The 16,115-nt window shown below is 49.6% G+C and overlaps 1 protein-coding gene across 4 annotated transcripts in view; it reads right to left on the minus strand.

Moving 5' to 3' along the window:
- Nucleotides 1-16,115, minus strand: part of LOC149427718 (uncharacterized) — a 73,276-nt gene that overhangs the window by 17,520 nt on the left and 39,641 nt on the right. For all 4 annotated transcript variants that reach the window (XR_016311230.1, XR_016311229.1, XR_016311228.1 and 1 more), the window contains exons 2-4: nt 11,693-11,813; nt 10,167-10,280; nt 5,728-6,207 (exon numbers count right to left, since the gene is read on the minus strand). Coding sequence is in view for 1 of the 4 variants with exons in the window: in XM_089667737.1 (XP_089523863.1) it covers nt 5,728-6,207; nt 10,167-10,280; nt 11,693-11,813 (715 nt within the window). In the remaining 3 variants the exon portion in view is untranslated. The remainder of the gene's footprint in view (nt 1-5,727; nt 6,208-10,166; nt 10,281-11,692; nt 11,814-16,115) is intronic.

Raw genomic sequence — 16,115 nt, forward strand, 5'->3', positions numbered from 1 at the left:
TGTTAAAAAGTTTGAGAAAGGCTGCTGTAAGGTTTAAAATTGAGACATCAGAAAAAAAACTCTGCAAACGTCTAACATACATTGTGAAATATGAACCAAAACGTGGTAGGGCCGAGTCTTCATGACCGATTGTTGGTCGGGGGTCTCCAAACTTTTCAGTACAAGAGCCATATAGTACAGCACTGTGAAAAAGTATTTGCCCCCTTCCTTTTTTTTTTTTTACATATTTCTCAGAAATGATTTAGATCCAAATTTTAATATTACACAAATATAACCAAGTAAATACAAAATACAGTTTTTAAAATCATTATTTCATTTATTAAGGGAAAAAAGCTGTCCAAACCTGCCAGGCCCTATGGGAAAAAGTAACTAAATGTGTCGCCCCCCCTCCTTGCTAAATCATGAATGAACTGATTAACTACATTTTTTGGAAAGTGGAATTAAATGTCACTTGCCACACCTAGGCCTCATTACTGCCAGACCTGTTGAATCAATGAATCGCTTAAATACAAGCTGACGAAGTGAAGCACGCTAAAAGATCTCAAAAAGCAACACGTCATGGTGCCATCTAAAGGAGTTCAAGAACAGAAGAGAAACAAATCGACATGTCTCAGTCTGGAAAGGGGTTACAAAGCCATTTTAAGGCTTTGGGACTCCAGCCAACCACGGTGAGAGCCATTATCCACAAATGGAGAAAATTTGGAATGGTGGTGAACCTTCCTAGGGGTGGTTGAACTACCAAAAATGACTCCAACAGCACAATGACGACTCATCCAGGAGGTCCATAAAAAGAACCCAGAACAACATCGAAAGAACTTCAGGCCTCAATTGCCTCAGGTATGGTCAAATAAGGCAAAAATGGCCTCCATGGGAGAGTTCCAAAGCCACTGCTGACGAAAATGAACACACAGGCTTGTCGACATTTGCCGAAAAAATATCTTGAATATCCCCAAGACTTTTGGGCAAATATTCTGTGGACTGATGAGACTAAAGTTGAACTTTTTGGAAGGTGTGCGTCCCGTTATATCTGGCGTAAAACTAACACGGCATTTTATAAAAAGAACTTCATACCAACAGTGAAACATGGTGGTGGTAGTGTGATGGTCTGGGTTCAGGACCTGGACGACTTGCCATCATTGATGGAACTTCTGCGCTCTACCAGAAAATCCTAAAGCAGAATGTCCGCCCATCAGTTCCTGACCTCAAGCTCACTTGGGTTACGCAGCAAGACAATGATCCGATACACACCAGCAAGACAATGATCCGATACACACCAGCAAGACAATGATCCGATACACACCAGCAAGTCCACCTCTGAATGACTCAAAAAACAAACAAGATGAAGGTTTTGGATCGGCCTAGTCAAAGTCCGGCCTTAAATCTGATTGAGATGCTGTGGCGTGACCTTCAACAGGCCGTCCATGATGGAAAACCCTCCAATGTGGCCGAATGAAAACAATTCTGCAAAGAAGAGCGGGCCGAAATTCCTCCACGGCGACGGGACTCATTGCCAGTTATTGCAAACGCTGGATTGCAGTTGTTGCCTCCCTTAATAAATGAAATCCTCATTCAAAAACTGCATGTTGTATTTACTCGGGTTATCTTTGTGCTCACCTGCCCACTGTAGGTGCTTTTGACCGCTCTGCGTCTACACAGCCCCACACACTACAAACGGCGATGAACATTTATTCTGGTCCTACACATCAACTTCAGGGACACCATGTTCACTTGCTGCCTAATATATCCCGCCCACTTTCAGATGTCATTGTAACCAGATAATCCATGTCTTTCTACCCCTCACCTCACCCCTTCAGTCTCCTCCTCACCTCACCCCTTCAGTCTCGTCCACACCTCACCCCTTCAGTCTCCTCCTCACCTCACCCCTTCAGTCTCCTTCACACCTCACCCCTTCAGTCTCCTTCACACCTCACCCCTTCAGTCTCCTTCACACCTCACCCCTTCAGTCTCCTCCTCACCTCACCCCTTCAGTCTCGTCCACACCTCACCCCTTCAGTCTCCTCCACACCTCACCCCTTCAGTCTCCTCCTCACCTTACCCCTTCAGTCTCCTCCTCACCTTACCCCTTCAGTCTCCTTCACACCTCGCCCCTTCAGTCTCCTTCACACCTCGCCCCTTCAGTCTCCTCCTCACCTCGCCCCTTCAGTCTCCTCCACACCTCGCCTCTTCAGTCTCCTCCACACCTCGCCCCTTCAGTCTCCTCCACACCTCGCCCCTTCAGTCTCCTCCACACCTCGCCCCTTCAGTCTCCTCCACACCTCGCCCCTTCAGTCTCCTCCACACCTCGCCCCTTCAGTCTCCTCCACACCTCGCCCCTTCAGTGTCCTCCTCACCTCACCCCTTCAGTCTCCTCCACACCTCACCCCTTCAGTGTCCTCCTCACCTCACCCCTTCAGTGTCCTCCTCACCTCGCCCCTTCAGTGTCCTCCTCACCTCACCCCTTCAGTGTCCTCCTCACCTCGCCCCTTCAGTGTCCTCCTCACCTCGCCCCTTCAGTCTCCTCCACACCTCGCCCCTTCAGTCTCCTCCACACCTCGCCCCTTCAGTCTCCTCCACACCTTGCCCCTTCAGTCTCCTCTCGCATTACTAACCTAATAAGCAACATATCGGCATGGATGTCCCTCCACTTCCTCAAACTCAATCTTTCCAAAACGGAGCTCTTAGTATTCCTTCCAGCCCGTGCCCCCTCCCCCGACTTCTCCATCAAGATCAATAATACAATCATCAGTCCCTCCCCTCATGCCAGGGTACTAGGTGTAACCCTAGACTCCCATCTGTCCTTTCTGCCCCAAATCAAATCGCTGTCCAAATCTTGTAGACTTCACCTCCGCAACACCTCCAGCCTCCGCAACACCTCCAGCCTCCCAACTACTCCAACCTCCCAACATCTCCAAGATATACCCTTTCTTAACCTCTGAAACCACTAAGCAACTTATTCACTCCCTGGTTATATCTCGCCTTGACTATTGTAACTCCCTCCTCATTGGCCGACCTCATCGCAAGCTATCCCCTCTTCAGTATATCATTAATGCTGCTGCCAGACTCCTCCAATTTACCAACCGTTCAGTGTCTGCCACCCCTCTCTGCCAATCCCTCCACTGACCTCCATCCCTCTCTGCCAATCTATCCAGTGTCCTCCACCCCTCTCTGCCTATCCCTCCACTGGCCTCCATTTAGTGTCCTCCACCCCTCTCTGCCAATCCCTCCACTGGCTTCCATTCAGTGTCCTCCATCCCTCTCTGCCAATCCCTCCACTGGCCTCCATTTAGTGTCCTCCACCCCTCTCTGCCAATCCCTCCACTGGCTTCCCATTGCCCAATGAATAAAATTCAAAACAATAACAACATATAAAGCCATTTATAACTCCGCCCCCAATTACATCACCAATCTTGTCTCCAAATATCACCCAAAACATCCTCTCTGCTCCTTGCATGACCTCCTGCTCTCTAGCTCCCTTGTCTCCTCCTCCTATGCTCGTCTCCAGGACTTCTCCAGAGTGATCCGGGGGGTGAAGTGCAGGAATTGGGGTGTTATGAAGAGTGAGGGTGCAGGAATCAAGGTGATCTGAGCGGTGAGGGTGCAGGAATTGGGGTGTTTTGATGTGTGAAGGTGCAGGAACTGGGGTGCTCGGAGGTGTGAATGTGCAGGAATTGGGGTGATCTGAGTGGTGAGTGTGCAGGAATTGGGGTGATTTGAGGGGTGAGTGTGCAGGAATTGGGGTGATCTGAGGGGTGAGGTGCAGGAATTGGGGTGATTTGATGTGTGAAGGTGCAGGAATTGGGGTGTTTTGATGTGTGAAGGTGCAGGAATTGGGGTGATCTGAGGGGTGAGTGTGCAGGAATTGGGGTGATCTGAGGGGTGAGTGTGCAGGAATTGGGGTGATTTGAGGGGTGAGTGTGCAGGAATTGGGGTGATCTGAGGGGTGAGGTGCAGGAATTGGGGTGTTTTGATGTGTGAAGGTGCAGGAATTGGGGTGATTTGATGTGTGAAGGTGCAGGAATTGGGGTGTTTTGATGTGTGAAGGTGCAGGAATTGGGGTGATCTGAGGGGTGAGTGTGCAGGAATTGGGGTGATCTGAGGGGTGAGTGTGCAGGAATTGGGGTGATCTGAGGGGTGAGTGTGCAGAAATTGGGGTGATCTGAGTGGCGAGTGTGCAGGAATTGGGGTGATTTGAGGGGTGAGTGTGCAGGAATTGGGGTGATCTGAGGGGTGAGGTGCAGGAATTGGGGTGATTTGATGTGTGAAGGTGCAGGAATTGGGGTGTTTTGATGTGTGAAGGTGCAGGAATTGGGGTGTTTTGATGTGTGAAGGTGCAGGAATTGGGGTGATCTGAGGGGTGAGTGTGCAGGAATTGGGGTGATCTGAGGGGTGAGTGTGCAGGAATTGGGGTGATTTGAGGGGTGAGTGTGCAGGAATTGGGGTGATCTGAGGGGTGAGGTGCAGGAATTGGGGTGTTTTGATGTGTGAAGGTGCAGGAATTGGGGTGTTTTGATGTGTGAAGGTGCAGGAATTGGGGTGATCTGAGGGGTGAGTGTGCAGGAATTGGGGTGATCTGAGGGGTGAGTGTGCAGGAATTGGGGTGATTTGAGGGGTGAGTGTGCAGGAATTGGGGTGATCTGAGGGGTGAGTGTGCAGGAATTGGGGTGATCTGAGGGGTGAGGTGCAGGAATTGGGGTGTTTTGATGTGTGAAGGTGCAGGAATTGGGGTGTTTTGATGTGTGAAGGTGCAGGAATTGGGGTGATCTGAGGGGTGAGTGTGCAGGAATTGGGGTGATCTGAGGGGTGAGTGTGCAGGAATTGGGGTGATTTGAGGGGTGAGTGTGCAGGAATTGGGGTGTTTTGATGTGTGAAGGTGCAGGAATTGGGGTGTTTTGATGTGTGAAGGTGCAGGAATTGGGGTGATCTGAGGGGTGAGTGTGCAGGAATTGGGGTGATCTGAGTGGTGAGTGTGCAGGAATTGGGGTGATTTGAGGGGTGAGTGTGCAGGAATTGGGGTGATCTGAGGGGTGAGGTGCAGGAATTGGGGTGATTTGATGTGTGAAGGTGCAGGAATTGGGGTGTTTTGATGTGTGAAGGTGCAGGAATTGGGGTGATCTGAGGGGTGAGTGTGCAGGAATTGGGGTGATCTGAGGGGTGAGTGTGCAGGAATTGGGGTGATTTGAGGGGTGAGTGTGCAGGAATTGGGGTGATCTGAGGGGTGAGTGTGCAGGAATTGGGGTGTTTTGATGTGTGAAGGTGCAGGAATTGGGGTGATTTGATGTGTGAAGGTGCAGGAATTGGGGTGTTTTGATGTGTGAAGGTGCAGGAATTGGGGTGATCTGAGGGGTGAGTGTGCAGGAATTGGGGTGATCTGAGGGGTGAGTGTGCAGGAATTGGGGTGATCTGAGGGGTGAGGTGCAGGAATTGGGGTGTTTTGATGTGTGAAGGTGCAGGAATTGGGGTGATCTGAGGGGTGAGGTGCAGGAATTGGGGTGTTTTGATGTGTGAAGGTGCAGGAATTGGGGTGATTTGATGTGTGAATGTGCAGGAATTGGAGGGCAGAAATATTTGACTGCAGTAATGATGAACCCCAGAAAATATCAGGACAGAATAATGAGGTGCCCCCCCCCCCCCCCAACATGTATATTTCACTTTTGTATTTATAAACATACAACAGCAGCTCAGAATCCTACAGAAATGACAGCGGAAGCTTCCTTAAAGGACACGTACCTGTCATGTGACTTCCTGGAGGGCCCATCGCTGTTGGCTGATTGACCTCGAAATTTCCAAACATAGGATTAGGGGGTCTCTCAGGAAACGGGAACGTGGTGTGGGGATCCCCGACATTCCTGTATACGGGATAGTGGGGAGACAGAGGAACCATTCCCATATTGCCATAGCCCATAGGAGAAGTCGGGTGTGGCATTCCTTCTCCTCTGTTGGCATATCCTGGAGAGATGGGGCTGCCATTGAAGTACGTAGGTGAAGGGGCCACAAACTGTTTTCTGTGATTACCATCCACTGGCGGTGGTCCCGGGTACATCCCTTGTGTGTTCCACTGATAGCCCATCCCACACTGGTTGTTGCAGCACGTCCCGCACCGAGCGCACTGCACCCCGCTACGCTCCTGGGACGAGGAGATCTCGCTGGGGGGTACGTGGATGGAAGCTTCCGGAGACTCCCGTTCCACCTTAATCACCGGCTCGGCATCTGTTTAAAAAAATAAATAAATCAGTCAACTTTTTTCCATGATTTACATCCCAAAATCATTCTCAATATGCGGTTTAGGAGCGACAACAGGGGAGCGCGGGGAGCGCCCAGAATCTACGAGGAATGACTGCTACCTAAACACGCGGCTCAGAAAAATGAAAGGACGACTTTGTAATCTGAGTCTGGCATCAAGTCGATGAAACTCCTGGGATATGGATCAGGTCAGGTAAGTCGCAGAGGGGGATGGTAATCAGTTTCAGCTGCTTTGGTGGTCATGAAATGAACAACAGGTGCACTAGATGGGCAACAATGAGACGACCCCCAAAAATGGTTTTACAGGTGGAGGCCTCTGACATTTCACTTTTTTCCACTTCTCCCAAGACCTCCTACTCCCTCCTCTCATGCTCATCTCTAAGACTTTTCCAGAGCCTCTCCAATCCCCTGGAACGCCCTACCCCATCAGTCTGGATGTCTCATACTGCGCTTACGTGATCCAGGGAAGTCTATCCCGACTCCACCCAATAACTGAAATTTTACTTTCTCCACCAGTTCCACCGCTCACAGTTTTTACCTTTTAGATCGCTTGCCTCTCCCCTTCAGATTGTAAGCGCTCATGAGCCAAGCCCTCCTATCCATTGTCTTGATTTGTATAGTAACTGTTGTCTCCCTTTATTTTTTTTAACCGCTTACCCGCCGCCGTATGGCAGATATACTGGTACACGGCGGCACAGGTGCGCAAAACCACGTATACATACACGCGATTTTTCCTTTTCTGGGTAGCAGGCGCACGAGCCCTACCCGTGCTGCCGTTCACGGCTGCGGATGTCAAACGCCGGGTCCTGGCCAGTGATTACCCGCCGGTGCCCGGTGATTGCCGAGAATCACCAACGGGGAGGAGGACTGTTTTGTTTAGTCTTCCTCCCTGCAGAGCACAGCCATCCCGATCAGTGTGCTTACAGTGAAGCACACACCCCCACCCCCTAGTAACACCCCCCCCCCAACCCCTAGTATCCTCTGGAGGGCAAATGGTTAATGTGCTGTGCAAACTGTTTGTGATATATATATATAGATACATATATATATACACATACATACACACACCTTCCTGTAAAATAGCAACAAAACCACCACCGTCATCAACAAAACCATCACACCACCATCAACAAAACCATCACACCCCTATATCAACAAAACCATCACCACCACCAACAAAACCATCACACCCCTATATCAACAAAACCATCATCACCATCAACAAAACCATCACCACCATCAACAAAACCATCACCACCATCAACAAAACCATCACACCCCTATCAACAAAACCATCACACCCCTATCAACAAAACCATCACACCACCATCAACAAAAGCATCACACCACCATCAACAAAACCACCACACCACCATCACCAAAACCATCACCACCACCATCAACAAAACCATCACTACCACCATCACCAAAACCATCACCATCAACAAAACCATCACCATCAATAAAACCATCACCATCAACAAAACCATCACCATCAACAAAACCATCACCATCAACAAAACCATCACCATCAATAAAACCATCACCATCAACAAAACCATCACCATCAATAAAACCATCACCATCAACAAAACCATCACCATCAACAAAACCATCACCATCAACAAAACCATCACCATCAACAAAACCATCACCATCAACAAAACCATCACTACCGCCATCAACAAAACCATCACTACCGCCATCAACAAAACCATCACACAGCCATCAACAAAACCATCACACAGCCATCAACAAAACCATCACACCACCATCAAAAAAACCAACACCACCATCAAAAAAACCATCACCACCAACAACAAAACCATCACCACCATCAACAAAAGCATCACCACCACCATCAACAAAACCATCACTACAACCATCAACAAAACCATCACCACAGCCATCAACAAAACCATCACACAGCCATCAACAAAACCATCACACAGCCATCAACAAAACCATCACACAGCCATCAACAAAACCATCACACCACCATCAACAAAACCATCTCCACCATCATCAACAAAACCATCACCACCACCAACAAAACCATCACCACCACCAACAAAACCATCACCACCACCAACAAAACCATCACCACCATCAACAAAAGCATCACCACAGCCATCAACAAAACCATCACGCCACCATCAACAAAACCATCACTACAACCATCAACAAAACCATCACCACCGCCATCAACAAAACCATCACCACCGCCATCAACAAAACCATCACACCACCATCAACAAAACCATCACCACCGCCATCAGCAAAACCATCACACCACCATCAACAAAACCATCACCACCGCCATCAGCAAAACCATCACCACCGCCATCAGCAAAACCATCACCACCGCCATCAATAAAACCATCACCACCGCCATCAGCAAAACCATCACCACCGCCATCAGCAAAACCATCACCACCGCCATCAACAAAACCATCACACCACCATCAACAAAACCATCACTACCGCCATCAACAAAACCATCACCACCGCCATCAACAAAACCACCACCATCAACAAAACCATCACACCACCATCAACAAAACCATCACACCATCAACAAAACCATCATCACGATCCACAAAACCATCACACTAACATGAACAAAACTATCACTACCGCCATCAACAAAACCATCACTACCACCATCAAGAAAACCATCACACCACCATCAACAAAACCATCAAAAAAAACCATCACCACCACCAACAAACCATCATCACCACCATCAACAAAACCATCACACCACCATCAACAAAACCATCACCACCAACAAAATCATCACCACCACCAACCATCATCACCATCAACAAAACCATCATCACAATCAAAAAAACCATCATCACCATCAACAAAACCATTACACCACCATCAACAAAATCATCACCACCACCAACCATCATCACCATCAACAAAACCATCATCACCATCAACAAAACCATCACACCACCATCAACAAAACCATCACACAACCATCAACAAAACCATCACACAACCATCAACAAAACCATCACACCACCATCAACAAAACCATCACCCCTACCATCAACAAAACCATCACCCCTACCATCAACAAAACCATCACCCCTACCATCAACAAAACCATCACACAACCAACAAAACCATCACCACCATCAACCAAACCATCACACTATCAACAAAACCATCACACCACCATCAACAAAACCATCACCCCTACCATCAACAAAACCATCACCCCTACCATCAACAAAACCATCACACAACCAACAAAACCATCACCACCACCATCAACAAAACCATCACCACCATCAACCAAACCAACACACTATCAACCAAACCATCACACTATCAACAAAACCATCACACTATCAACAAAACCATCACACACCCCCATCAACAAAACCATCACCACTACCATCAACAAAACCATCACCCCTACCAAAACCATCACACTATCAACAAAACCATCACACTATCAACAAAACCATCACACACCCCCATCAACAAAACCATCACCACTACCATCAACAAAACCATCACCACTACCAAAACCATCACCACTACCAAAACCATCAACAAAACCACCACACCCCCATCAACAAAACCATCACCAAAACCATCTCACACCCCCATCAACAAAACCATCATTACCATCAACAAAACCACCACCCCCATCAACAAAACCACCACCCACATCAACAAAACCATCACCATTACAGTTGCAACCTGTAGCCAGTCAAAAGCCTTGGGTATTGCACCCCAGGCAGACCCACCAGCAGGGTGTCTACACCGAGCAGAAGCATGCACTCTTGTCAGGACTGACCATGCGTTGATGACACGTGTGTAGGCACCTTTAGCTATGACCTGCATCATTAAGCTAGAACTTCACGCACGCAGAATTGTTTTTGGGTCAGACTTGCCGTCACCTTTACTGCCTTCTGCCTGCGACTCCTCCAGCTTTGGCTTCTTGTTGCTGTTGATGCATGGTTCTTCACCTCGCTCTATCCGAGACACAATCTCTGGCTTCGGGATGCGATAGCCTGGAAAACAAAAAGGATTCATTAGACCAGGGGTCTCCAAACATTCTAAAGGGCCTGTTTACTGTCCTTCAGACTTTAGCAGGGCTGGATATTGGTGTCAGTGGGAGGGATAATGACCAATTGGTGATTTCATTAGGAGGGATAATGACCAATTGGTGGTTTCATTAGGAGGGATAATGACCAATTGGTGGTTTCATTGAGAGGGTTTATGCCCCATTGTTGCCGTCAGTGGGAGTTATAGTGTCTCTTATCAGTAGGAGGAACAGTGCTCCAAGGGCCGGATAAAAAGGCCGCATCATGCCCCTGGTCACAGCTTGGAGACCACTGCATTAGAGGAAGGAGCAAACAGACACTCCAAGGCTTTTCGAAGTCAGAACAGCAAAAGTACCCAGGAGGTAACCATCGGCTGGGAGGAACGTATATGATCAGCAGGAATGCCTCATCATCCACTTACTGATCATAAAGAGGGGAAAGCTGGATCACAAATGTTGGTTGCATTTCTTCATACAGATTTTTTCTCCCCCCCGTTTGTTATGAAATACAGAACAGACAAGGCTTTGGCGTATAAAATTAAAATTTCATGAGTTCTGGGGCTGCATGAGTGCTGCCGGCACTGGGGGGCTACAGTTTATTGAGGGAACCATGAATGCCAACATGTACTGTGACATACTGAAGCAGAGCATGATCCCCTCCCTTTGGAGACTGGGCCGCAGGGCAGTATACGCCTTGGTGCAGCCCAAGGCTCAGGACCACGCCTTGGTGCAGCCCAAGGCTCAGGACCACGCCTTGGTGCAGCCCAAGGCTCAGGACCACGCCTTGGTGCAGCCCAAGGCTCAGGACCACGCCTTGGTGCAGCCCAAGGCTCAGGACTATGCCTTGGTATAGCCCAAGGCTCAGGACCACGGCTTGGTATAGCCCAAGGCTCAGGACCACGGCTTGGTATAGCCCAAGGCTCAGGACCACGGCTTGGTATAGCCCAAGGCTCAGGACCACGGCTTGGTATAGCCCAAGGCTCAGGACCACGGCTTGGTATAGCCCAAGGCTCAGGACTACGGCTTGGTATAGCCCAAGGCTCAGGACTACGGCTTGGTATAGCCCAAGGCTCAGGACTACGACTTGGTATAGCCCAAGGCTCAGGACTACGGCTTGGTATAGCCCAAGGCTCAGGACTACAGCTTGGTATAGCCCAAGGCTCCGGACTATGGCATGGTATAGCCCAAGGCTCAGGACTACGGCTTGGTATAGCCCAAGGCTCAGGATCACGGCCTGGTATAGCCCAAGGCTCAGGACTACGGCTTGGCACAGCCCAAGGCTCAGGACTACGACTTGGTATGAAAATTTGAGTGCTGCAAATGATAAGAAACCGAACAATCTCTGTCTCAAAAAGAGAGAAACAAAAAAAGGACACCAACCCAGTGCCAGCATGGTCTCGTAGATCTCCTTGATGAGCTCTTTGTAGATCTTTTTCTGGAATTCCTCCAGATTCTGCCATTGCTCCTCTGAGAAATAAATGGCGGCATCGTCAAAGGTTACCTGAGAGAACACAGGAAAGGGAGAACAATTAAACAATAGAAAAGAGACGTCATCGTGCTTGTTCACTTTTTAAAACACAACATTTTATTACATCGTTTGAAGATATACCACGTAGAACCTAAAACAGTTTACTGCAGGGGGTTCCCCAAGTCCAGCCCATCTACCTCTAGGTAGAATCTGAAAAAAAACTTCCACTTCTGATCGCCTAGGCCACAGATGTCAAACTGGAGACCCTCCAGCTGTTGCCAAACTACAAGTCCCATGAGGCACTGCAAGATTGATATTTACAAGCATGATTCCCAAAGGTAGAGGCATGATGGGACTTGTAGTTTCGCAACAGCTGGAGGGCCGCCAGTTTGACACCCCTGGCCTAGGCGATCGTAGCGGAAGTGGGAGCGGGTACCTGTCAAATTCGGGTACCCGCTCCCCCAAGGTGCCAATCCTTAATGGGGAATGGGGGGACAAAGGCTTAAAGCGGAACTTCCCCATTTGGATGGAGCTCCTCTTGGGGAAGGGAGTAACACGGGAAAGCCAAATATAAGCAGATTAACACTGAGCGCTCGCAAATATGCGGCCTCTCGGTATCTGGGCCTTGAAGCCGAGCGGCCGCATATTTGCGTGGCACTAGAAAATACATATGTGTTGAGAGTGCACGCCCCGTGCTTTTCCCAGCACATATGTCCATGACTCACAGAAAGGTCCCGATCACCACTTTCAATCGGGACCTTTTCCGATCATGTGACCACCGTGACAGCGAATCACGGCGGTTATGACCCTAAAACCCCGCCTGCCTCCCGGCTTCTGAAACTCTTAAAGGGCCGGAAGGCACAGGCATGAAGTGGTTAAACTTCAGCTCCAAGTAGTGTGTTGTTGGCTCCCATGGGGGCATCTGAGGATGATCCATTCATCTGCCAATCACAGAGGTGAAAAGTGAGTGTGAAGAGTCAAGAGATCCAACCAATAAAACCAACAACTGGGAGGAGTCACGGCAGCCCGAAGAAGTTATGTTTTCTGACAAAGGGTGGCATCTCAGCAATGAGGAGCGGCTCCCAGACCCGAATATACAATTGTCGAGGGAGCCCCGAGACAGTCCGTGATAAATGGGGGCGTGTGACTGTAACGGAACCGGACCCCGACTGCGCAAGGGTATTTCCGTTAGCTTCTCGCTTCCCTGTCCAAACACCATCCACGGACCCCACCGCTGACCATACAGGAAATAGACAGCACCAGGCTTCTTAAGACAGGAAGTAGAACTGCTTTATTTTAACACAAACACAAGATATATACACAGGGCGGGGCAATACAACTAGGAACAGGAAGCACATCAGCAGGCCGTCCCATCAGGGGGAAGGGCTGCCGGAAACTCCCCCCACCAAACCAAGACACACAATAGAACAAAGGGATACACCACTTGGCAGTAGACAATACAGGAACACATGCATCCCATAATAGTTTGCAGGCACGCAAGACACAATGGAACAATGGGGCAACCAGTTGGCAGTGAACAATGAACAACCCCCCCACCCAACGTATACATGTCTACACAATATCAGGACAGAGCACCCAGCGCCCCTAACAGGCACAGGGTGCCTTTACACATAAGAGGGATTTGGGGAGATGATACACCCCCAAAAGTCACTCCCCTCACAGTGACCTTCTGGTATTTGTGAGGCCTCATCCTCCGCTCCATGCCTAACCTTCCCCACCACAAGATCAAGAGGATCTCATCATCCAGCAACGTCACCAAAAAATGGTGCCGCCAATATGAACCATTCCGAAGAGTAGGACACATGACCATCCCCCTCCTCTGTACACAGAACCCGCCTCCGGCCATGGGTGGGCCCAGAAGGCTCTCAGAAGCAGAGCGATGGGAGGAGTCGGAGGCTGATCTCTGCCGTACATAGGGGAGTATGTCCCACCTTCCATCTCCATGTCAATGAAATGGCGAATACAATGTGACAACACATCGTTACATTTCATTTATCCATTGACGCTTTCTAGTCATCTCCGGGTGTGTCTTACACAGGAATGGCGGCACACACCAGCCCCTGCTGGGTAATACAAAACAATCCCCGGCTGTCATTTCTACAGCCCATAATAGTGTCGGGGGGAGGAGCCGGAGGTAAGAACCGCGTCCTGGAAACTTCATTGAATGTTTAGCTCAGGACAACAAACAATTCCCACCAACAACGTTCAGAAACGCTCACAGTCAGACGAGACCGTTCTCTAAATAGCCATCCATGGTGGGTCACTTTTTCAGGGAGAGCCTAAGTCACTGTTGTCAGGTGTTCAGGACCAGGGGCGGACTGACCATTTGGAAACTCGGGCACTGCCCGAGGGCCCGGGGTCAGTAGGGGACCCCATGAGATGTCCCTGGTACCTTTTTCATAGGCTTTTTTGAGTTTGGGCAAGGACACAGGGGCCCCATGATACCCTATTGCCCGGGGGCCCCATGAGTTGTCAGTCCGCCCTGTTCAGGAGGCGATGATCTGGCCCCCTCCTGAAGGAACGTTTTTTTTTTTGGGATATACAATGGGACTTATGAGCAGCAACTGCAAGCCAAGCCTTTGGATCACAGTTGCCAGGTGGCCCCATTGACTTGAATGGCTGTTGCCGCCTGTCAAAGTCAACATGCTGTATAGCAGCCGCCTCCTCTAGCTGTATTGTGGACTATAGGGTGGTGGTGAAGGCAGTAAAACCACGGATCAGCTGCCTGTTATTACTGTCCCCCAGCTACCTATGTGACTGAGGCCTTACTCCCTCTACAGCCACATCTTCCCTGAACTTCTGGCTGGGAAAGGAGGAGGGACTGGAGGTGTGGTTTCACAGGCAGCAGCCAATAAGGAGCAGCTGGAATGTGGTTTTACAGGACACAGTTAATAAGGAAGGTCTGGAGGCGTGGTTTCACAGGCAGCAGCCAATAAAGAGGGTTCTGGAGGCGTGGTTTCACAGGCAGCAGCCAATAAAGAGGGTTCTGGAGGTGTGGTTTCACAGGCAGCAGCCAATAAAGAGGGTTTTGGAGGTGTGGTTTCACAGGCAGCAGCCAATAAAGAGGGTTCTGGAGATGTGGTTTCACAGATGGCAATCAATAAGGGTGGACTGGAGGTGTGGTTTCAAAAGAAGCAGCCAATAAGGAGCAGCTGGAGTGTGGTTCCACAGGCAGAAGCCGATGAGGGGCTGGAAGAGTGGTTTCACAAGCAATGGCCAATAACAAGGGGGGGTCCTGGAGGTGTGGTTTCACAGGCAGCAGCCAATAGAGAGGGGTGGAAGGTACGGTTTCACAGGTAGCAGCCAATAAGGAGCAGCTGGGAGGTGTGGTTTCACAAGCAGAAGCCAATAAGGGGGGAGGTGTGGTTTCACAAGCAGAAGCCAATAAGGGGGGACGTGTGGTTTCACAAGCAGAAGCCAATAAGGGGGGGAGGTGTGGTTTCACAGGCAGAAGCCAATGAGGAGCAGCTGGAGGTGTGGTTTCCCAGGCAGTGACCAATAAGGGGGGGGGGAGGTGTGGTTTCACATGTAGCAGCCAATGAGGAGTAGCTGGAGTGTGGTTTTACAAGCAGAAGCCAATAAAGGAGGGGCTGGAAGTGTGGTTTCACAGGCGGCGGCCAATATCGGGGGGGGTCCTGGAAGTGTGGTTTCACAGGCGGCGGCCAATATCGGGGGGGTCCTGGAGGTGTGGTTTCACAGGCGGCAGACAATAAGGAAGGGGGGTCTGGAGGTGTGGTTTCACAAGTAGCAGCCAATAAGGAGCAGCTGGAGGTGTGGCTTCCCAGGCAGTGGCCAATAGGGGGGGGGGTATGGGGGTGGAGGTGTGGTTTCACAAGTAGCAGCCAATAAGGAGCAGCTGGAGTGTGGTTGCACAGGCGGCAGTCAATAGGGAGAGGCCGGAGGCGTGGTTTCACAAGTAGCAGTCAATGTTAGGTGGAACAAGTGCCATCCAAGAGATGTTCTGACCAATCAGATCACTTGGTCCACCAAGGAGAATGCCAGACTGCTTGGAGCGGCCCCCATAGACAATGAACTGTGGCCCCTACAGAGATCACCTCTAATATCTGACTTCATAGTTAGAGATTTCAAACTTGGAGGCCAAGCTGAGAGACCCTGGGAGGCAATGTGGCTCCTCCCCCCATCATGGAATCTGGTTCCTGCCCTGAACACGGGTCCCCACTGCATATCATGTATACATCTCACAGCTCCACGTGCCTAATGCAGGCCATAGATGGGGAGAAAAACGGCAGATTTTTCTTTTAAAAAACGAAAATTCGGTCGTTCAAGCGGCCGACGTTGCCATCAATGGTAAAA

The sequence above is a fragment of the Staurois parvus genome, unplaced genomic scaffold, assembly GCF_062004578.1.
Source record: "Staurois parvus isolate SC_StPar_1 unplaced genomic scaffold, SC_StPar_1.0 ptg003542l, whole genome shotgun sequence".
Classification (NCBI taxonomy): Eukaryota; Metazoa; Chordata; class Amphibia; order Anura; family Ranidae; genus Staurois; species Staurois parvus.